Genomic DNA, 24,799 nt, shown 5'->3' on the forward strand with positions numbered 1-24,799 from the left:
ATACAAATGGTTTAAGGGTTAAAATCACATAATAAGCTAGAAAAAGAGCCATAACAAAAAAAGACAAGTGGTCAAACATTTTATTATTAAAAAAAGCTCTTAAACATACTAAGATCACAGAAGAGCAAAAGGCTAAGGTCATAAATAGTCATTTCATATGAGAAAAATACCATAGGCATATCTATATAAATATCTATATTATTCTTGTCACTATTAATTAATGTAATTGTAAGGTAAATGAGAGTTTTTACCTACCAAAACAGCAATAAAAATGTATCAAATATAGTTCTCACTCAGTTCAAAAATGTCTTTAACATATTCAAATCTTTGACTCTAATTCTTAGAATTTATCCTAAAGAAACAAATCTTATTAAAAAAATAAATTGTTCATTAAATGTTGCTTATCACAGTAAAAAGGTGAAAACAAGTCAAATGTTCAACAGTAGGAGATGATTAGATAAATAATGATTCAAATGCTTAATAACATTTTAAAAGATTCTGTTAATGCAAAAATGTTTACGTTTTAAGGTTAAGTCTAAAAAAATTAAAGGATGTAGATTTTAATATAAAAATGGTCACTAATATTTTCAAATTAAAGGCTAACTTTTTCATAGATTCAAAATAAAATTGATTTAGTCATTCTTTCCTTTGGATGTTGAGATTAAATGATTTTGTTCTTCCCTGTTTTTTGTTAACTTTTACATTTCTCTCAAATTTCCTCTAATAAATACTCACTACTTTTATGATTTTGTTAAATATAATCTGGAAAAAGTGTGTGCTCTACTTGCAGTGTAAACAACTTTACACTGTGTGTTTATTAGGAAAGAATGACATAGAAGTTTGGCAGTCTGAGCTGTTCCTTGATCTTCATAGAGTTATAGTATGTCATATTGAAATTTATCTTTTCCCTTAGTTATAGATCTTTGTATCAAGCAGCTAGCTAGGCAGAAAGTGAAAAGGAATGGCTGGGTGAAGATGAAATAAAGGTCTCTGGCAGAGCTACTGATCTTCCCTTAGCAAAATTCTTGGAGATTCCGAAAGGTAATGCCTCATATTATACTGAACCAAAAATTGCCATGATGATCAAGACATTTTCTATCATGAGCCTAACACAATGTCAATAATGTTAATAACCGCATGCTGATCATGGAACATAGTGAAATATTTGAGATATGTTATTTAGGGGGAAAAGAGCATTCTGCCTACTAAAGTTTCTTCTTTTAATTTTAAAAACATGGCTAAAATATGCATACAAGTATTGCAGTATTATCTGTAATAATGGCAAATTGGGAAAAAACTGAAATGCCCAACAACAGAGGCATAATTAAATACAGTACTGACTATTCATCCTTGTGGAATATTATATAACCATTAAAAATGAGGTAGGTCCACATACTTTGACATGGAAGTTTCTTGTAAAGAATAAATAAAATAATTGACAAGCTATATGTATATCTGTGTATAATTTGATTCTCTTTAGGGCGTGGGTTGGAAGGGGCCTTCATTTTTTTACATCCTTCTGCCTTTGCATTTTTGGGATGAGAAGATGTTGCTTTTATAACTAAAGAAGAAGGAGAGGGAGAAGAAGAGGAGGAAGAGGAAGAGGAGGAGGAAGAACGAACAGTAACAGGAGCAGCAACAGAGCAAGGAAGGAAGGAAAGAAGGAAGAAAAGAAGAAAGGAAAAAAGGAAGGAGAATTTGCAACTGACGCCACCAGATGGATATAGAGCCATTCTCTAGAGTTGGTCTTGACTATCCACAGAGGGTGTCACACAACAGCAATGTCTTAGTGAAATCACTGTAGGCCACCATATGGTTCTAAATTTTTATAGCTCAAATATCAGTTTACCAAGAGCTGATCTATTTCTGAAATTGAGGCCTGATGTTTTTTTCCAAATATGAGGCAGATGTAAAAACTAGGAAACCGCTGCATACATTTATTATTAGAAATAAATGTAAATATTGACCCAGAGCCTCACATTCTCTGATCAACCTCATCCCCTCACCAACAAGGACATTTGGGAGAGCAGAGTGGGCAAAGGTGCAGATATGGTTGTAGAACTTAACTGGGCCACTTACTGCTACTGACTTTGGTCAAGTTTCTTAACCTCAGTTTACACATCTGTAAAAAGAAGATAATAATTATCTCTCAGGTTTGTTGTGCAGAAAAGGGTATATGAATATACAGAGGAGGTAGTTTGATGAGCATAGAAAATGGGGGAAGAATTTGATGTGGATGGCTAGTTTCAAACTATATGTCTATTTCCCTAATGGAGGTATACCTGACTTAGAGCCAGAGAATTGTATCTGCTACAGTTGCATTCATTAATTAGCAGTCAATATATTATTACTTTGCCAGACAAAACACTAGGCACTAACAATACTGCGGAGAAAAAGAAAAAAAAAAAGGCTCCTGTTTTCATAGTGAGTCCCTGACTTACTATGGTTGGAGTTATGATTTTTTTACTTCGTGATACGCATTCAGTAGAAACCAGACGTCAGATTTTGAATTTTGATCTTTTCCAAGTGAGCGATAGCAGTACAATGCTCCTTCATGATGCTGGGCAGCTGCAGTCAGCCATGCAATCACGAGAGTAAACAACCAATACATTTACAGCAATTCTGTACCCATACATACAGACATTCTGTTTTTCACTTTCATTACAGTATTCAATAAATTATGTGAGGTATTCAACACTTTATCTTTAATTGGCTTTGTGTAAAGATGACTTTGCCCAACTCTAGGCTAACGTAAGTGTTCTGAGCATGTCTAAGTCAGGCTAGGTTGTTCTGAGCATGTTTAAGTTTGGCTAGGTTAAGCTATGATTTTCAGTAGGTTAAGTATATTAAATACACTTTTACTTACAATGAGCTTATCAAGACGTAACCCCATCTTAAGCCAAGGAAGATCTGTATTAGGGAAGTCAAACACTAAACCATTCAGCCCACATTGTAAAGAAGAGAGCAAGGTGCCATGGGACTGTAAAATGGGCAGCCCCAGGAAATCAGAGAAAGGTCCCAGGAGGAAGCAACATTTCAGCTGAGAATTGAAGGGTGAGTAGGAGTTAGCTAAGTGAAAGATGTAAGAAATTAATAAACAGAAACCTCAATTAAATAAAGTCAGAAGACTCTCACACCCAGCTCCAATAGCAGAGCCCAACAGGAAGAAGAAAGGCTCCTCTTCTTTCCTGACAACAACTCAGCCAAGGAAAAGCCATGGACATTTCGTTTACTACAGCCCTCCCAACTTCCTTTTCCCCTCTATAAAAGCATCCTCCTTCCCTTGCTGTGTGGGCCTTTCCTGTGGCTCACTGTGGTTGCAGACCCCGAATTGCAATTCTCTGCTGATCCCAAATAAACCCATTTTTGCTGGAGAAATAACTGGCAGTCTATTTGTTTTAGGTAAACAAAGAGGAGGAGGAGTGTGACTCAGGCAGAAGGAACCGTTTGTGCAAGGACCACAGGTGGGAAGAAACTGAGAGATTTGGAGGTACTAGGAAAAGTCGAGAACAGCTGTGACAGAGGGCTATGAAGAGCAATGAGACTGCAAAAAAGTCAGATCCAGCAGATCCAGTCTGCTTAGAGGCAGACTGAAGGATTGCAGTCATTATTTCCGCAAAGACAAAACGAGTCATTAAAGATTTCTAAACTGGAAATTCATGCTGTCTCCCTTCTCCATTCTTTTCCTTTATGTTAATAATACTCCTTTTAGCTGTCTTATGGTGGGGACACATTCTGACCCTTATTCTTTGTAAGGTTAATATTTATTCATCAAATTCTCAGAGTTCTGAAAGTGACTATGTGTCCCTATCTACTGTAAGAACTGAATTTATTTAAAGTATTCTCACCTTGTGTTCTTTTCATATTTGTAGTGGTCTTAATTTTCTAGATCTCATGTATATCACCAAATGTGGTGTCAGACACTAAGGTTTGTTTTTCAATGGCTTTCTGATTACACAAATTGTCCTATCAGTGTTTTACTTATTACAGTTTTTTACAGAAGTAGAAAACACAGAGGTAACATTTTGACACTCAGAATTTGACCACACTGGATTTTTTTTTCCCTAGCCATACTACTTTTCCTTTTGTTCATTTCCTTTGAAAGAAATTGTAGCCATTAGTTAATGCCACCCATTTATCAAGGACTGTCCTATACACGTCACTCACATCTCATTTAATCATCACAATAATGTTGCAGGAATGAATTTCTATTTTCTTTAGAGTTGGGGGACTGAGGCTCAGAGGTTATATATCTTGTTCAAGGTCACAGGGTAAATAAATGACAAACACTTCCCCAAATAGGCAGTTTCAGTTTACCTGTGCTTCTGCCAACTTCAAAAGTTCCTAGAACCATAAATGTAAATTTTTTAAAAAATGTATTCCTAGATAGACTCTCAAAAAATTCATGTCTGAAATTATAGGCACTGAAGAAGGTGAGAGGAAGAGTATTCTACTCCTCAAACCTCTGGCCCACAAACACCTAAAAATATGCAAAATCTGATCATTGATGAAAAATACACATTACTTGCTATAAATGGAACTGAATGGTAAGAATAAAAGTGAGTACTCCACGTCCAAACCATCAATACAGCTTTGCCCTGACACATGGTTGTATTTATGGTTTGAGGAGATACTAAAAATAACAAGAAAGGGCAGAAGTCTTGTTTAAAGCAGCATCTTTTAAAAATGTGTAGCGTGCAAGTATGAACACAAGACCAAATCTTATTTAATGTGGCAAGAATTTTTTCAGACACCCTTTTCTTATAAATTTCTCATCTAGTTCCACTTACATCATTTTTGCTTGACATATCATTTCACCACAGAGCACATTTTTATTGATTATCCAAGTTTTGTGAATACTTTTTAAGAGACAACAGAGTTTATGTCTCACAAATATTGGAAATTCCCCAGAAGCCCTGGGAATTTTGGGAAATCTTAAGACATTCATGTTTATAATTCTTGAAGACATTTGCAGCTTTAATGTAATGTGGCTTTTAACAACAGTGCCTGCTTTTTAAAGGTCATCTTGCATCTAACCACAAATTGAGAGGATTGTTCGAAATATTTTTTGAATGAAAAACAAAACCCTGTCTAAATACCTGAACCAATCAGATTATTTTTGTCATCACAAACTATGGGGTTAACACTATGGTAGACTGATTTATAACAAATTTAAAGAGTGAAATTTTGTTTTAATAATTTATTTCCAAAGCTAAAATGCTGCTGTAAACAAACAAAAAAGCGGTAAATTCCTTAGTTAACTAGCTAACTACACTTTTTTTCTCTTAGAACTACTCTTCTTTATCTTACAAGATTAGAATACTTTTATATGAACATGTGCCCACACAAAAATCTTTCTCTAATTTGATGTTACTTATAACACATTATAGCTTCTTTAGCTCTTTTTCTCTCACACATAATAGCTATTTATCATGTAGAATCATCAGTTTAGAGGCAGAGTTTGGCTATAATGCTGACTAAAAAGACTGGTCAAATGCCAAATGGTAGCCTGGTTCCCACATTTGCCACATTTGGAATTTTGGATAAGCATCACCTACAGCTCTTACACTCTTTAATCATAAAGTGTTGCAAGTCCTCCAGACAAGTGAGGACGAGAGTAAAAATGAAAATTAAACAAATTTTTTGATGGTTTCCGATGATACTCTTTAATTACAAATGTTAAACTTCTGCTAGATTATTCCAGAGTTACTATCTAAATGTTTAACTTGCACTAGTTTATTAAAAGGTAAATATTTAAGGGAACAAGGTATAAGGTATATATGGCAAAAGGAAGTATTTGATACAAAAAATCAACAAACAAAACCCAACAACAAAATTGTTCTAAATGTGTGTAAGAAAAAGAAAGAAAGGAATTTGATGGAAGCTTTATATCACTGAAATTGTTTTAACTTCTACTGTAGATTCATGGTGGGAAACAAATTCCATAATTGAAACTCCAGCTATGAACAAAACCTGAGAGGAATAGAATGTATATATTATATTTTAAGCTATCAAAAGTCAGAAAATTCTAGTGAGAGATTAGACTGAAGAAATAAAGAATGTGAAAATGGAGAAGAAATGTGATTGAAAGTTCTAAACTGAAAGAAATAACTTCAATAACATTATAATTTATTGCATCTGCTGTCATTTTTATTTTACAAATTATGAATTATAAAATTATAAATTATATGATATTTCAAGTATACAGAAATAATATAACAGGAAAATCTCTATTATAGTTTTATACTTACCTTTAATTACAAATGACAGGATGCTGGATATAGTTACATTTAACTTCCAAATTACTCAGTTTCACTGAAATTTGAAACTCATGGTTCCCCCAAATATTTTTGAATTAACCTGCCCAAGGAAAGGCAGTCATTGACAAGCTTGGCTAAAATATGAAAAATTGTCTCAGAATAAACATTTTCTTTAACTAGCTCTCTGGTTGTGTCTATCTTTGAAAATGTCTTTATATAGGGAGTAGCTTGAATGATTAGAAATTAATATGTTCGTGAATTATAAAGGTCAATTTAATTCCAGTTGCTCTAAGTTGAGAAAAACTTGAACGTGAGCTGCAATCACATCAAAGTCTTCAAAAGCAACGGCCAATTTATACTCTAGGACTCTGGGTGGAGTTGAGGCTTCAAGTAGTGTTTTAAAGAATCTCAACTTTTACCCTTTACCCTCCAGAGTTCTTTGAGTTAACCTCAGTTGAAGTTGTTTTCTCACAGGCTTAAGGTTAGTTTAAATTTTTTCAGGGAAGGGTTTCTAAATTAGTTAACTGTGTTCAGAATTAATAAATATACCTGAATATATGAAATATATAACTCTGATCCAAGCTTTTCAAAGCCGAAGGCAGTCTTACATTTCTCTCCATTTACTTTTAAAATAAAATAACCCTCATGGTTTCTGCTACCATAGCAACTAAAAGTTCTCTTATTGTCTATACTAATTCTGATGAACAGTTTTGTAAAAAGTAACTGACTAAGAGATTCCAGCACAAATACCCCCCCAGGCTCCATTTCATTCCATGTCTCGTAGGAATAGATGGCTCATTACATTAAATAAGACCTGAGACCAGGGTTGGCTTTCTAAAGTGGGTGCCTCTTGAGACAGTTTTTATATTCAACAGGAAAGTGTGTGGGCATTGAAATTACTCTACACGTCACAGCCCAAATAAGCATTGGGTCATTTGAGAGAAACATCTGGAGACCAGAAGAAAAAATCTGACTTAAAATTTCAACACTTTGAAGACCAGGAAACAAATGCAAAAATTTTCCTCCAAATTTGCTTTCTTCTTTATGTAATATTCTTGTTACTCTACTGTCCTTGAAGCAAAGTTCCACGTCTGCTCTTGAGTTCTGAAAATTGCCAGCTGCAAATTCTGACATGCCAAGGGCTCAGCTATATTTGCCCAACCAAGAAAAGGTAAAAACAGAATCTTGGAGCCAGTAAAGATTATAAACATGTTTCTATACTTTTGGTGTGCTGTTTGTAAAAAGAACCCACTTTAAGACTTTAATAAGCCCCCAAACTTCATTATTTTGCTCTCCCTCCAAGTACAAAGCATGTTTTGGCATGTTGGAATTTGAGCTTTGGAATTTTTAGGAGAGGCAGTGTGTGGGCAAGGACCTAGCACCCTGGGCAGGTAAAGGTTCAGCAAGTTTCTCAAAATAAGGTGAAAGAACAGCCCATGGCCTAGAAGCTTCTTTAGGACCCACAGGGGCTAGGATGATAATGCACTGAACCAAACGAGTTCACTAGACTTCTTCCCAATATTTAAGGACTTTAGACAATCCTACCGCTTTTAATAATAGGTAGCATAAGTTTGTGCATGAAATTCTGAAGTAAAACGATGGTAATATAAAATATATGATTATCTAACAAGACTAGGTAATTTCATGTAAAAGCAGGGGCTTTGCTTAAATAAGTTTCCTATTGTTTACAGAGTAAGAAACACTATTATAAGACTATAAAAATGACCCTGAAGTTTCTCCTTCCTGTTTCTAACATGACCATCCTCTCCCCCATTTCCACCCAATATTAATTATTTTTCCCCAGCAGATTCTAGAACTGCACCTCCCAATTCAATAGCCATTAGCCACATACAGCTATTTAAGTTAAAATTAAAATAATCCTTTTCTAAACAACCCTCAGAATAGGAGAAAATATTTGCAAATGAATCAACGGACAAAAGATTAATCTCCAAAATATATAAACAGCTCATGCTGCTCAATATTAAAAAAAACAAACCAATCAAAAAACGGGCAGAAGGCCTAAATAGACATTTCTCCAAAGACATATAGATGGCCAAGAGGCACATGAAAAGCTGCTCAACATCACTAATTATTAGAGAAATGCAAATCAAAACTACAGTGAGGTGTCACCTCACACCAGTTAGAATGGGCATCATCAGAAAATCTACAAACAACAAATGCTGGAGATGGTGTAGGGAAAAGGGAACCCTGTTGCACTGTTGGTGGGAATGTAAATTGATACAGCCACTATGGAGAACAGTATGGAGGTTCCTTAAAAAACTAAAAATAGAATTACCATATGATCCAGCAATCCCACTACTGGGCATATACCCAGAGAAAACCATAATTCAAAAAGACACATGTACCCCAATGTTCACTGTAGCACTATTTACAACAGCCAGGTCATGGAAGAAACCTAAATGCCCATCGACAGACAAATGGATAAAGAAGATGTGGTACATATATACAATGTAATATTACTCAGCCATAAAAAGGAACAAAACTGGGTCATTTGTAGAGACGTGGATGGACCTAGAGACTGTCATACAGAGTGAAGTCAGAAAGAGAAAAACAAATATCATATATTAACCCATATATGTGGAATCTAGAAAAATGGTACAGATGAACCTGTTTGCAAGGCAGAAATAGAGACACAGATGTAGAGAACAAACATATGGACACCAAGGGGGGAAGCGGGGGAGGGGGTGGTGGTGGTGTGATGAACTGGGAGATTGGGATTGACATGTACACACTGATATGTATAAAATAGCTGACTAATCAGAACCTGCTGTATAAAAAACAAATTAATTAACTTAAATTAAAAAAAATAATAATCCTTTTCTTCAGACTCACTAGCCATATTTCATGTGCTTCAATAGCCACATGTAGCTAGTGGCTACCATAGTGCACAGAATAGAACATTTCCACAACAGAAAGTTCTACTACTTCTAGAAGATTCAAAATTTTTCCATTTTTTAAATCTGAAATTTTATGCCAAAAATGAGTATCTAATAAATATTTGTGGAATAAAACTGCATAGTTTTCTCATAATTTTAAAACACAGCTCAGTTCAATTTTTAGTTGTGGAAAATAGGCAGCCAATTAAGATAAGCAAAACAGAGTGAAACATCATTTTTAAAACTTCTGGAAGGCTTCACATTGTAAGCTTCATGGAGCAGGGGACTATGGGGTCATTCTAATAATCACACTACTTAACAAAGTGTCTGATATATGGCTGGTGTCTCAAATTTTTAACAGTGATTTCCTCTGGAACTAGAACTTCTCTGATGTGTCTGTTGGAGAATGGGGAGACCTGAGGTTTGATTTTCAATTTCGTATACTAAAACTGTAGTTTAAAACTGTATATTTATAATATACTTAGATTTTTTTTTTTTAATAGTGACAAGCTTTAAAGTTTGGGAAATGTTTAAGATGGACTATTTTTTAAAGATGTAACTTGCCCTCCCACCTCCATACACATACATCAGAAACCTACATTCAGTAGTCTAATTATTTTTCCATCTGTACCCTATGAACTGTTTGTGAACACACATTCAAATAAACCACGTTTCTCTATTCCCCATTGTAAATGCAAACACATACATGCACAGAGAAAACTTGCCTCTCCCTTCAGATTCTCAGCCAGGCAAATGGTAATACTTGAAGAAATGTTGATACTACCAATTATATTGACTCAGAAACTGGTTAGTAGACAATCCTTTGACTTTAGGCACATCCCGTAACATTTGTTCATTAATTAAAAAAAAAAAAAAGAAGCCACCGAACTGAACTAGGTTATTTCTAAACTAGTAATATTTTTATGTTCCAGGCATTTACTAGTTTGCTTTGCGATGTGTTCATGTAAACAATTTTAGTAAGTTAAAAAGCTTTTGGGACTTCCCTGGCAGTCCAGTGGTTAAGACTCCACGCTTCCACTGCAGGGGGCATGGGTTTGATCCCTGGTCTGGGAACTAAGATCCCAAATGCCACATGGTGTGGAAAAAAAAAAAAAACTTTGTTGAAATGTGACTTAAAAGTGCTAATACATTTTATATTTTAAATTACAGCAATACTATCAGTTGCCCAGAATTGTTCTTGTCCCTATGAATGGTTCAATTTTCCTTGGGTATTAAGAATTTTAAAAATCGTATTTTCTGTGTTTTCACAATGTCTTGGAATAATAGAATCATAGATCTATTTCATTCTTTTGTCACACAGCATAACCATACTCAAACCAACCCTGCTCTTATTCTTTTATATCTGGGAGGCCCTATAGCTTTAAAATTTTAGCATCCTCATCTTTTTATGCTTACTTCTGTCATGTGTGGATCTACTAAATTACTCACTTTAGACTCTATCACACATCTCATTAATTTTATATTCCAAATTCAACACTCTAATACTTTATCTTCTCTGTTGAATAAATACCCAAATATGTTAATCAATGTTGCACTGAATCTAGCTAATAACAAATACTGTCCTTTTAAAGATTCTGGAATCTTGTGACTCTTATTTGCCCATATCCTCATAACCAATGGAAATGTCTTTGATAATTGTGAATTGATGCAATAAAAGTTTTAAAAAATCACACAGGATATAAAGGCTATCTTTATACTAAATTAAAACTTTATTGAATAAAGAACACTCTCCAGAACACATGATCAGATGGACTAGGTCTACATTACATGCAATGAAGCTGAACATGACAGTAATTTAACATGGAATGTCAAACAAATTAGTATTTCTCATTGTACAAAACTGCTTATGTAGTTGACATGCAAGAAGAAAAGTATGATACTCTGCATTTTCACTAATCATCCGTGATGAATTTTAAAAAGACATTTGAAGAAACTGGTAGATTTCTTTAGGATAGATTTCAAATAAATTAGTTACATGTGTACAATTATTGAAACTTCTTTCAACCTCTCTTGCATTCCAAATAAAATCTTAGTGCAAACGTCAAAGTTTACTCCAAAAGACTGTCAAACTCATAACAGAATACAAGTTCTGAATTAATGTGCATAAGTAGGACAAAACCAAGAATACCAGTTACTGCAAAATTCATTTAGGCACACTTAATAGTCCACTCTAAGCATTTTTTCTAAGTCTGTCACATTAAGTACTAAAGCCTGTTTACAGTACTAAAATTCTATCATTCAAGCATCAATGATTATATTTCAGAAAAAGAAAATCATTCATTTCAGCAATAGCATTACTGCTATATTCTAAAAAAAGAAAAAAGGAAAAAAAAGAATCATAATTAACAAAACCAGTATCCATAATAGGATACATGGGGAAAAAAACATTTTAGGGGAAAAAAAAATGTGCTTAACTTGCACAGCAGGAATTATATAATGTAAACACCATATTGGCCCACACCACAAAATCCATGAGAAAGGTTCAAATTTGAACACCATGTGTGCATTATTTTCAAATCTGTGTTTGTGAGTTTATACTGCATCTGCTTGTACCAATACATGACAAATAAAACACACTCTTCCACACACATTCAATACAAGTGATTGTTAAATATTGAGCATGGCTTGCTTCCCTGACTTTAACTCAAAAAATGTTAAGTGATATCCCAACTGTTTTTTAAATGTCTACAGAAATCATTAAATGAATGTGAATAGTAGTTGAGGAATGATGCAAAGTGATGGTAATAATAACGTGGATGTAAAAAAGAATGTATGTATAACTGGCTGAGATTTGCAAATGCATGGAAAGTCTTCTTCTGTGGGCCGTGTCTGAACTTTTAACTGATACCAAGAATAAAAAATATAGTAGCACAAGTCCATTGACACCTGGAGGGTCAGGCCTAGAAAGCTTACCTTCAAAGTGCAAATTTTAACAATGGAATGTTTTAGCAGGGACATAAGGACAATCCTTTGTCTTCTTCTTGATAAAGAGAAGAAGTAGGATGTTCAGGAAGTATTTTCTCCTGGCCAAAGTTATTTCAGTTTCTTGGTAAAACGAAAAAGTATTTAACTAAAAATATCACCCACCCACTCTTTCACATACACAGAAGTATTCTTAGGGGTGTGTGGGGAAGAAAAAACCCTTAACTATGGATCACCTAATGTAACTTTTATTTAAAATTTAAGTTCTTTGAATCAACTACATTAAATACCAACATGTACCTCCCTCATCCCTTCCCTCTCCACCTGCCTATCCCTAACACCCCCAATGAACCAGGTATTCTAATGTCTTTGTGTTTTCTAAGCCTCGTGACAAGGCTGTTGAGTACCACCTCCAATGGAAAAAAATGAACACCTAAGGTGCACTTTCTATAGCACCTTCTTCTTCTCCACAATTGAGTGGAATCTTTATGCTCTCAAGACTGGACCTAGATCTCTAGGTCATCAGGCCGAGGTCGGCTGCTGGCACGACTGCTGGCTCTGCTGGAAGGCCGCTGGTCCACAATGGCTAGAGGCTGTAGTTCATGGCCAGCATCGAGCTTTTTAGAATTCTGGGGGTCATCAGGAAAATCAAAAGGCTGTGCGTGGGAGTTAGAGATGGTGCTTCCTGCCTGCCCCATTCGATTTTGTTCTGCACTGTAATTAGCCCAGTTTTGCTCACTTGCTTGTTTGTTGTAATTGCGGCAGGAAGAATTGTTTCTGTCTCCGGTAACCAGCTTGTACCCGGGAGGAGACATGGGTGAGAGGGGAGCGGTTGGGGAGGAGCAGCCATTGAAATAAGCATATTTTGGAGATCCACAGTCTTTGGAGGGGCTCAGTGGGCTGGTGGTAGTGTGGTAAGGATCGCTCTTTCCCTTCACGCGATCCTTAACACCCTTGAAGAAGACATAGAAGAGTTCGATGATGTTCAAGCCAAGAGACACCAAGGACACGACCAGCATGAAGATGATGAAGATGGTTTTCTCTGTGGGACGAGAAAGGAAGCAGTCCACCTGATGCGGGCAGGGATCTCTTTTGCAAGTGTAAACAGCACTCAAACTGAATCCATAGATGTACCACTGGATCAGCAAGAAGGCTACCTCAAAGACAGACTTGAAGAGGATACTGATGATGTAGGTTCGCAGCAAGCCCCCTCGCATTTTCACCTTGCCGTGCTCTTCAATGCCATACTTGAACTTCTTTATTTCAATCTGCTTCAAGTGCATATCCACATTGACACCATCAGTTTGGGCAACTTTGAGTTCCTCCTCTTTCTTGTTCAGTTTCTCTTCCTTTCGCATCACATAGAACACATGAGCCAGGTACAAGAGTGTGGGAACAGACACAAATATGATCTGCAGGACCCAGAAACGCACATGAGAGATTGGGAAAGATTTGTCATAGCAGACGTTTTCACAACCAGGTTGTTGAGTGTTACAGCGAAAGGCAGACTGCTCATCACCCCAGGCTGACTCAACTGCTGTCCCCAGTAGCAGGATTCGGAAAATGAAAAGGACTGACAGCCACACCTTCCCTCCAGCGGTAGAATAGGCTTGAACCTTGTCAAGGAGTTTGCCTAAGGCACTCCAGTCACCCATGTTGCCTGGGCACCACCTGAAAAGAAAAAGACAACTAAATGATCATAGACTACAGATTGTTAGTTTAATATACAGTTTCTTTCAGCCAGCAGTCAAAGTACTGTAAAAGGTCTCCTATCTTTCTAGCACTCTTCAAAAACAAACAAATAAACAAACAAAAAAACCACAAGTGCAAACTCTTCCATTCTCCCCTGAAAAGAGCTCTCAAATTTTCTTGGGATACGCTAAATCTTAGAAACAGCAGCGCCCATGTGCAGAGTAAATTGCGATCTTAACCTTGCGAAGATGTATTACTTGCTCAACCACTGTCTTACCACGTGACTTGAGAAGTTGTCTGCGCTAAGTGTCTGCTTATTTTATCCCTCTGAACGGTCCAATTAGAGGACTGTTCTTACCTGATAGGCCTGTGTCTGCATGCACACCCAAGCAAAATGCTGATATGTGGTATTCAAAAAGCATGGGTACCTAAGAATTGAGGTAAGAATGCCGATAGCCATGCACACGCATGCAACCTGTTTTCAAACCTCATTCCTATTACATATAGTACTTTATTCCTAATTGTATCCTGAAATGTTTCTCCTTGGTAATTCAAGTGTCATTTGTGCATACTCTACAGTGTAGTCATTTATACTTCTCTGTTTCTTCTTAAGCAGTGACTTATGTGGTTCAGAAGTCTGTCTTCTGCCCAGAGGAAAATACGTTGTACTGAAACACACCATTTTGACACACTGTGTCACTAGATGCAGGAACCTACTTTCAAAAAACAAGACTAAATGCACATCACATTTCAAGTAAGAGTTCCATTGACCTCGATACTAATTATAGCCTGAGAAATAAAAAGACAACTTTAGTGTTATCTCTAGTAAAAATGATTGGTTTTAATCTTTGGATTGCTGTACAAGTAAGTTCCTTTACTGGCCTTTGGGCCCTCAGCCCACGTACTCTATTTAACTTCCTATCAATACCTAGATATCTTAAGCCTAGGACTTCCCCATTATTGGGGATGAGAAATAGCCTCGTCTACAGATATGACAGGATTCCCAAAAGCTATTTAGTTCAATTTATTCTTCTAATGCCAATAGTCCTTTTAACTGATGAAAATTGATGTCTTAAGTATATAGGAAATATTCAGCTATCCGTAGAGCCAGAAAAAGACTTTCAATCCCAAGACCAAGGCTTCCCAATGCACGACACTGGTCTTAAAATTATAGAAAAGCTGGGTTAACGTTAGAAATGTTTCCGTGCTTTAATATATACAATCTTAGCGGGGGCTGAAATCTGGTAAGAAATGAATAACACTGCACGTGGCAGCCAGAGAGAATATAGTCTAATTTTCAGCAGAGAGTAATTGGAGGGTTCAGAATGGGATGAAGTAGTCAAAGATTATTTAATAATTAAAAACAAGCAAAGCAAAGACTTTTCAGGAGCTTATTGAATTTTAAATAGTATAACTAAAAGTAGGATTATATAGGCTTCTTAGAAATATGTTTGTTGTCTGGATATAAAGAATTTTTCACCTGGTATTAAACTATAAGCCATCTTCTCCTTGTGGGAAGTAAATGAGGTCCATGGGAATCTTCTTCCCCACCAAGCAATATTACATTTCTGTCTAATGCCTGTACCTCCTGGCTATAGAGGCCAGAAAAAAATAAATTGGAAACCTGGCCTGGGATTTCCTGGATGGAACAAAGAAGAGATGGCTGATCCATAAACTGAAACTGTATCAGCTATCTAAATTAGCAGTCTGGGCTGGTCCAGAGACTGGTGCCAAAGAAAGGGGGGTGGGTGATGGGTAAAGGTTGGAGGTGCATGGTAAAGGTTGGAGGTGGGTGGGCAAGTTACAGGAAATAATGCCCCCCTGCCAGTGGTCATAAAAAAGGGAGCTTCCCCTCTAGGAAGGGCCATTTTAGATTGTGAAGCGACAGTGAAATTGATGTATGGAAAGAGCAGTCAAACAAGAACAAAGGCTTGTAGGACTGACAAAGAGAGTTAAATAGCCAGGGAAAAGCTGGAAAAGCTGGAAAAGCTGGAAAAGCTTGAAGAGAGGGAGAAATTTAGCTTTGACGGACAGTTTGATATGAGAGAATGTAAAAGAAAGAAACTACAATTTAGCAGAAGACACTACACTGGGAATGAAGAAGCACAGTCCGTGAGGGTCAAACAAATAGAACAGAATTTTTGAAGCTCTATAAATAGACAGTTTCGACGTGATGATGTGTAAATTGGTCCCGATTCTGTGTAGAGAATTACAATATTTTGCCAGTGTCATCTGCTTTTGCTCAATACTCCAATTTTGGGGGGGGGGGTGGGGGTGGGGGGGACGAATGACAAAAACAATCAAGTATAAAATGATAAACTGCACACATCTCATCACATTCACGCAATGATCGAGCTCAAGAAAAACTTAACATGCTTCAGGTACACTGAGAAGTTGTCATTTTAGTCAGTGTTTCATTATTATTCAAAGTAAAATATGTAGATGCTTGTGGCAATTAATTACTAAGTTTCTTTACACTCTATGGAAAAATAAAACTTGACTTTCATATAATTCTGAGATTCCACAAAAATACCCTACAGTGCCACAGTATGTGAACTGGGTCACTGGGCAGCTCTCTAGGTAGTAGCCAAGTTGTCTTTTCTTTAAGCAGCCACCCAGTTGTCATTTGCATTAACTGAGTTATACTCTTTCATCTGAATGAGATGAATTATCCAACTGGACACCTAGTATCTTGTAACATGTAGATACCTGTTATTAGCACTATAACAAAAATAGTTAACAAAAAAAAAAAAGATAACAAAAATCGTTATCTTTTTGGTAGTCATTCACTTTGCTGTGAATTAAAAGTTCTATCAACTGGTTGTCCCCTCATCCCATTATTTTCATTTTTCCAAGTCATAGTTGAAAAAGTAATGCCCTTTTATAAGAAGAGGTCATAATTATGTTTATAGAATCCCTAGCATTGATTTACAGACTATATACCCCATTCACATTCACTAGTATGAGAGAGGTATATTCCTTATTTGATATATGATAAAATCATGGCAGTTGAGCATATATCCTGTATATTCATGCCTTCACCTCTAGGTTCCCAGGGTGGAAATTTATATGTAGATTAAGGTCTAGGTTAAGGAGTTGTACAAAGTTCTCATTAGGAGTAAATGCTTGACAGTAGCTGGGCCGTCCTTCTTGTGTCCTCTACGTACCACGTTAGATCACATTTTCCATTGCTCTTCATGGCCCTCTAGACTAGAAGCCAAAAACCAGTCACGCCAGGTGTGACCTGCCCAAGGACCCTCTGGGCCCTTTGCAGCGGTTCCCGAAGGGCATCAGAATCACTTAGCAGCATGTGTTAAAAACATACATTCCTGACAGTCACCAGTTTGAATGAATATCATGGGGTGAGGGTGGGGGGTGGCTGTGAATCATTCTTTTGTTTCTTTTTCTTTTTCTAAACAAATGCACCAGGTGATTCTGAAGTAAGTTTTCAGGCCAAGAGGCAAATGTTTCTTGACATTTTTTGGTGCTCTGTCTCGTCTCTCGTTCAAAATATTTAGGAGTGGGGAAATGTCAGGAGAGCAGAAAGGGATTGAGTGTCTAAAAAGGCCAAGGGGATGGGTGGGCAGGGTTAGTATGAGAAGCAGAGGTCTCTGGGCAACTGGGAACTGAGCTTACCCTTTACTGTACAGCCCCCTGTCCCTCCACCTCCATCGGCTGCTCCCCAAGAGCACAGGGACTCAAATGCTTTATTCAAAATGAAAAAAAAACCTTCTATTTTAACTTACTTTTGACCGTCCCCTTTTCCAGAGCCATATAAACAAATCACTGTGCCAAAGCTGCAGTCACGTTGCTATGTCATTAATGTTCTAATAATTATTAGGAGAATTAGAATATATTTTACTTCCAATTTTAAAGATTTTCCCAAGAAGAGACACTGTAATGAGTTGAGAGTGGGGAATTAAAATAAAATAAAGGTAAATAGGATTGCTTCCTGATAAAAATCCACTTAATGGATTTTTTTGGGGGGGAGGGGGCGGAAGTACCGTGTGTGTTTCTAATACCCTAAACCAAAACATTATAAGCCCCTTGGGACTTCCCTGGCAGTACAGTGGTTAAGACTCCGAGCTTCCACTGCATGGGGCGCAGGTTCAGTCCCTGGTTGGGGAACTAGGAGCCGGCATGCCCTAGGGTGCAGCCAACAAAAAAAAAACTATAAGCCCCAAAACTAAACTGTAAACTCTCCTAATGTTTTTCTTTAATTTTTGTAAGAACCCCTCTCCCTTGCAGTAAATGTCTTTGAGTGGGCTCAGTTGTGACCATTCCTCTATAGTTACAACAGCCAGATGTGCTTTTGGTAATATTCATAGCCACACATAATTAACATAATCCACATTCAATCTGTCAGCAAATTCTATAGGCTTTATCTTCCCCTGAAAACAGACTATGGGTCTCACCACCACCCCTGCTCTTAGCCTGATCTCAGCCATCATCAGGTTACATGCCACCTTTCTTCAGGTTATATGACAAGAGCCTAGTTACCCTGCTCGCCAATCTACTCTCCTCAGTCAGTCTTGAAAAACTAACAAGCTGATCTGCCTTGATCAGCTCGGTTCCATGCCCATGGCTTGTTCTGGTATCACCTCATCAGTCAGCACTCTAGGCCTGTCACTTGCTACTCCCCTTGTTCTGTTTTTGTTTTTTAATGGCCCTTAGCTCTACTTGATATATTATATATTTACTTGTTTATTGTTTGTCTGCCTCCATGACAAGGACTTATCACTATCTGCTTTCCTCAGCTAGAATGTGAGCTCCATTAGGGAGTTTCCTTTGTCCACTGCTGTATCTCCAGTGCTTAAAAGAGTTAAGAGATATTGAATATCTATTGAATGAATTAAAAGCGGCTTGTACAAAGAAAGGTACCAGGTTTCACCAGTTTTGTTTGTTTGTTTACTATCTCCTTGGGACTCTCTTAATTATAGTTACATATCCCAAACTTCTGAGGTTTCAAATTAATTAAAAAGAGACTTCCACAGTAAAAAAAAAACAAAAAAAGTGGTATTGTCAGCATCTCATATTACACGGACATTTAAATTTTCAAGTGATAATTGCTGTAACAGAGAACTGCCTGAAACAGCATACTTTAAATGATTCCTGAACAGGCAATATGACTGAATTAAGAGAACAGGCTCTTTAACAAAGAATTTCTTAAACAAGGTCTTGAATTTATTACACAAGGGCATAGTGATTTGGGATTCTTGCAGAACTGCACCAGGTATCATAGATATATATGCAGTTTCACTATTATGCTGTTTCACAGGTTAAGATTTTAAAACAACAACACCAAAAAAGAAAACTTGTGTTGTCCAATTCTGCAGTATTCTAATTCTGACTGGACTACACAATCCAATTGTCACTGAAAGAGACCCCACAGTGTCTTGCAATAGAAGAAATAACCTGTTAAAACTTGTGTTTATTTCAAGAATGATAAATCTTGGGGTAAGATTGGGGCTCTGAAGGGAAGAGTAACAGCTGATACCAACCCTGGTTAATATAACATCTCTATACAGTTTGAGTGTATGTTAGGCAGTTAAGTGATTTGAATCAGGTGCCATAGAAAATGTATATTCCCAGTTCATCAGGTAATATACAACCTTTGTTTCCTTATACCTGGGTAGTTAGCCTAACTCTGTGATGTATCAAACCTATTCCGTGTAAACCTCTGTTCTATTTAAAATTCTGTCTCATGGCTCCCTGATTAGCCTTAGATTCCTTTGTAAAGACTGAAATACTGCTACGTTTCTGCAGGTATCTGATGTGTGGCATTGCTTTTTTGAGGGAGGTGGGGTGGGGTACACACTAACAAGCCTTCTTTCCTTGGCCCTCACCCTTTTTCATCACCCAGTCGGCATACATCAGCCTCCACAGAATGTTGAGATGAGATGGGAGTTGAGGAGTGAGGGACTCCATCCAAAGAGACAATCCCCTCCCTAGTCCAATAGATATCACTCAACTCCCCTACTAACAGAAGTTTCTAATGGTCACTTGAGGGGTGCTAGAGGAAAGAGCCTAAGTCAGAAGCTGCAGGCTAAAAGCCATCTTCTTAGATTGTGATCGGATGGACTTTAAAATAACGCTATTTCTATCAATTTTGGTGCTTCCCCCAAATGTCACCTCCAAATTTACTATTTTTATTGAACAGCCTAGTTATTTTGTCATCATATAAACACACTCTTAGAGCCCTCACAAGTGTATTGATTAAGAACAGTCTATTTTCCTTAGTGAGCATTGAATGAGTAACTCATGCACATGAAGCTCTTAATAAAAGCTCAGTAAAGTTTAGCTATTACTCTTTAAATGATTTTTAGATATAGATATAGCCCACTTATTTTCTAACTTTGGCATCCTTTCTTTAGCAAAATAGCAACTAAGAAGTGATTAACATTTTCCTAATGGTAATCAAAATTAGTTTTCTAGATGCCCCTGTAATGAGTACAATATTGCTATTTTAGCAACTTCAAAGAGATTTATGAGAAGGAGGAATTTACCCTTTATCAATTAATAGGGAGAAAAGACCATGAAGAGGGTCTTTGTGTTGCTATTTGGAGGCATCTCCTCTAAATCATGGAAAAAGTCATATACTATAGAATGTATCTGCCTAGAAAGCTAGGAAAACTTGGATGTGAAGGTTATTGAAAGTTAAGAAATTCTTAAAGAAAAATTTTTACATATATATATATATATATATATATATATATATATGGCTCACCCTGATTTGTGTTTTAACTTTGGCAAAAGACAGTATGTACATACATAGCCAAATGGTGAATCTAGACAGGCAAAGTGGAGACAAAGTGGAGAATTTAGGTAGTTACCCGAAGGAGGTTGCGGGGGGGGACTCCCGTTGAGGAGAAACTCTGGGGATATTTTTTAAACTTGACTTATCTATACTGAATATTGACATTAGTGGTAAACACTAGATAATTAATAATTAATAACTTGTCTCCCCAGAGCTGAACTAACTAACGTGTGTGAATACGCTCCAACAATCTATTCAAACAACTGAGAATCTTGAAGGGAAGTCAGATCAGAACAGGAAAGGTGGAGTAGAAGGTATTAATCACTGGTGACTTTCCTATCATTCCCTTCCCTCGGTATCATACGTAGAGGCTCTGAGGCTCATACCAAGCTACCCCTCTGGATATCATCAGAGAAATGAAGGAATGCACTGTAATGTGAGGTTTCCATTCTTCTCTATGCAGGAATTGGAAACATGTAAGTAACAAAACAACTCTCAGTATCTGAAAACACACCCTTTCAGACGCTTGCTTGGAACCGTGTTTCCCAGGGTCAGCAATGTAAGAATTACACTGTAAAGGGCCAGGAATTGAGTGGATGGGGCGGCAGTGATAAATTATAAAAGGTAGTAGAAAAATGTGGAACATATTTAAACAGTGAAGAGAGTAGGATTAAAGCATTACCACTGCATTTTCCAGGCAAAGGACAGGTGATAACTATACTGACTTTGGAAACTACAAAGCACCAGACAGACACACTGCCAGGACAGAATAACCTTCTGGCAATCTGGCCTACATAGAAGAATTACCCTTTCTCCTGAAGGGTTTTCTACCTGGCTTTTTTCATTCTTTGAGACAGAGTTAATTTAATGAGGTCTCTGCATTACTGCAAGATTTTATTCTTGGCAATCCTTGTATAAGTTAGGCTTTTTAAAAATTTTTCATAATCTACTCTTCAAACTGCCTGAGGCATTTTAGACTGAGTTCAAGTGTGCCCAATTACCAGAGGGTGAGATTAAGCATCTTTTCATTACCAGCTTGGTTTGGGAAGCAGAAGAAATTAAACCCACCTCCAAATAAAGCCACGTCTATTTTTCCAACAGTTTATAGCTCTCTTCTTCCCACCCCCACTTCGTACTCCTGGAGAGAAACACAGGCACGCCCTAGGGTGAGGATGAGGTTGGTCAAGGAGAGCTTTTGATAAGCTTTATCAGAGATGCTCTGTAAACATCTGGATGGCCAGCCAAGAGGATAGGGTGGGCGAGCCGCTGCTGGGAACTCAAGATTTGAGTTTCCGAATTCTGTACTGATCTGCCTCTGGACACGTCATTAGCTCTTTACTCATTTCATTATGGGGCTTCCTCTGCTCTCCCCACCCCATCGCTATTCTTGGGAAGTTTTGAGAACTTAGAAGAGTTACAAGTGCCATTTAGGCACGGTAATTCCCAAGGTACTCAGATTTCTTTATGGTTGATTACAGTAGGATTCAACAAGTTCAAAAAAAAAAAAAAAAGGACACTGCGGGTGCGGGTTTTGGAAGGGAAATTAGATTGACACATTTAATTCAATTAATCACTTGCTCTTCTTTTACCATTTGGCCACAGTCCATCTCCCCCCCGCCTCTCTCCCCCTCCCCCTTCCTTTCCAGTGGCGGAACTCGGACCTGCGCTGGGTTTGACTGTGAGGATTTGAGGGAGACTTCTCAGCAAACGTTCCCAAAGCGCGGAGGCTCGGCAGTGCAGGAGCCCCGGGCGAGCCGGGCAGATGATAAAATGGCAGGAGGCGGCCCGAGCCCTCCCGGCCCCAGGCCCCCGTCCTCGTTCCGCAAAGCTTTCATTTTTATTTGCTTTTCAGCATTCTCTGGTGCAAATACTTCAAACTGCAGGGTCACACCAAGAATTTAAACTAATTAGTCTGTGGAGTTAGAACAGACAAAATCCCTACCGGACACGAAAACGCACGGTTGCATTTCTGGCTAACAGAATGTGTGTTACCCATAAGAACATGTAAGAAATTGAGCCCTTTTAAATAACAAATCAGTGTTATCTTTGCCTACTGGCAGCACCGCACCCTGCGGCTCAAACTCAAAAAAGTTGCCCAAGAGTTCTGAAGTCTGCTACAGGTTCCGACAAGCGGAAGGCTGCGGGGCCGTGGGGCTGGGGGGAGGTAGCTCCCTCTAAGGCTCCGATTTAAGAAATTTCGTTTCCTATTCTTTCTAGGAGCCCCTGTCTTAGGAGACCGTTTTGGAAATGCACCCTGGCATATACTCTCTTCTAAACGTCCGTTCTCTCTCTGTTAATGCTTTGTTAAGTAACCACCACCCATTCAAGGGATTTCACCTCCTGAACTGCCAGCGTGGTCGACTCAGTGGTGGCTCTCCTGAGGTTCTCAAGATTTTTGCATAGTGGTTGCTAATACAAAGTAACCCTTTACTGTTGCTTTAAGAACCTCAATATTACAGCTCTGATTTTTATACCTTTTTGTTTACCGGGTAAAATTCTAGGAAGGGACCACGTGGAAGTCAAGCAGCAAGGTCTTAACAAAGCACTTTGTTAAGAAGTTTGCTTTGCAAGGCTATAGAACATCAATCAAGATTTCCATATGAAAAAGTACAAAAAGTAGAATTCTATAGCAAGCACGCTAAGCAAATTTGCACTTTGATTTTTCTGCTGTTGTCATTCAAACCCCCAACCTAGGCCCCCTAACCCCGCCCCCCTCAAAGTTACAAAGCACCTAGACTATTACTGATTACCCAAAAAAGTAAAATTATCCTCTAAAATGGAGAACCAAATATCCAGTAACTTTATTCTAATATTCTAATCCTAATCAGAAAGATCTGAATCTTATTTACCTGTTGCATTTTTAAAAGAAAACTTTTTAACAGTCAAAAACTAAATACCGTAAGTTCAATTTTAAGTTTAAAACTATAGACACTTTCAAGTTCATCATTCCCTTTACAATATCATATGAAAGCTACATGTAACAAATTTTAAAACTTTAGAAAAGTTTTTCTTGTAGAAAAAGAAAGGAATAGGTAAAGGTCTTTTAAAAAACTTACTCTTTCTCTTGAAAGAAGTGAAGTAGACACGCCAAGTGATTGAACTCCTCAGAGGATGAAGTCAAATGCAAAAGCAAGTCCAGGCCCTCAGACCTGTCTATTTAAAGTTTAAAAGTCTTCAGCTATTTGGTACTTTCCTCGCTCCTTCCCCCTAATGAACGAAAAGTGCTGATACCTCATAAAAGCTTTTTTCTTACTTGGAGCACAGAGCTTTTAAAAGTTTCAAGCCACTGACTCAACAAGGAGGAGGGCCTAGAAGAAAGGGGCGGGGAAGAGGAAAGGCGGGCAGGAGAGTGGAGAGGAAGCCGGCGAATGTGGACGGGTGAGGGAGAAGAGGCAAAGAGGAGTAGCCAGCCCGGATAAAGCTGTGCTCTAAATCTGCTGACGAGAGAAATGAAATAGCATTAGAGACGTGAGTTCCACTACTTGTGGTTGCTCCTTACAACAACAATTATGGGTTTTAGTTAGTGCTTTTTTCACCAAAAGTCCAGGGATGATAAAAAGCAGTGTATTTTAGAATATTACTACCTTTTCTAAAATTTTACTTACTGTAATATTACAGTAAATTAATGTGGTGGAAAAGAGTATAGCCAAGGCATACTTGTTTCCTGTTGGCCAAGGTGTGTGAAGTTAAAGATGAAGTTAAAGGTGGGTGTGAGTGAGTTATTTGAGCTAATTCCTCTCCTCTTAGTTTAAGTAGGGACAGTGAACAAAGGAAATGGAGATGGGAGAGAGAAATTTCAAAAATGAACATTTTATGGTGGTATGCCCATCCCAAATCCACCTTCCATCCCCTTGACTGCTTTGAATTTTATTCCTTACTGCAGTTTAGCAAAAACAATGTAGTTTCATATAACAATAGTTACAACTGTATAATATATTATACATTTTGACTGTGAAAATCTTGATATCTGACCTCTGCCAGATCTCCAGGGAACTGAAAATTTATATCTCAGCCCCATTCATGCCAACTCTCTAAAAATGAAATATCTTTTGTAGTGAAATGTCAAGATATTTTTATGAAATACTCATATGTTAAGTTGGCATTAGGTGGGTCCCGAAACTATCAACCTTCCTTGAGACCATCTCCGTCTCTAAAACCCACTGGATAGTTTTCTGCCTGATGAGAGCAGAGGTCTGCATATAATTTTTATGTGCTTTTCCACCACTTCAATGGTCCTCCCTCTTCAGCAC

At 37.5% G+C, this 24,799-nt stretch overlaps 1 protein-coding gene across 1 annotated transcript; it reads right to left on the reverse strand.

Annotated features, from left to right (window-relative positions):
• Positions 1-10,864: 10,864 nt before the first annotated feature.
• GJA1 (gap junction protein alpha 1) lies at positions 10,865-23,809 on the reverse strand. The gene is made up of 2 exons (XM_068551123.1): positions 23,606-23,809; positions 10,865-13,771 (listed from the first exon to the last, which is right to left on the reverse strand). The coding sequence occupies exon 2, from the start codon at positions 13,753-13,755 to the stop codon at positions 12,607-12,609; it is 1,149 nt and encodes a 382-aa protein (XP_068407224.1). The 5' UTR covers positions 13,756-13,771; positions 23,606-23,809; the 3' UTR covers positions 10,865-12,606.
• Positions 23,810-24,799: the final 990 nt, after the last annotated feature.

This window comes from Eschrichtius robustus, chromosome 9, assembly GCF_028021215.1.
Source record: "Eschrichtius robustus isolate mEscRob2 chromosome 9, mEscRob2.pri, whole genome shotgun sequence".
NCBI classification, from domain to species: domain Eukaryota; kingdom Metazoa; phylum Chordata; class Mammalia; order Artiodactyla; family Eschrichtiidae; genus Eschrichtius; species Eschrichtius robustus.

Excerpts from the sequence above, each read along its gene's own strand:
- GJA1 (XM_068551123.1), bottom strand. The coding sequence starts at position 13,755 with ATGGGTGACTGGAGTGCCTTAGGCAAACTCCTTGACAAGGTTCAAGCC.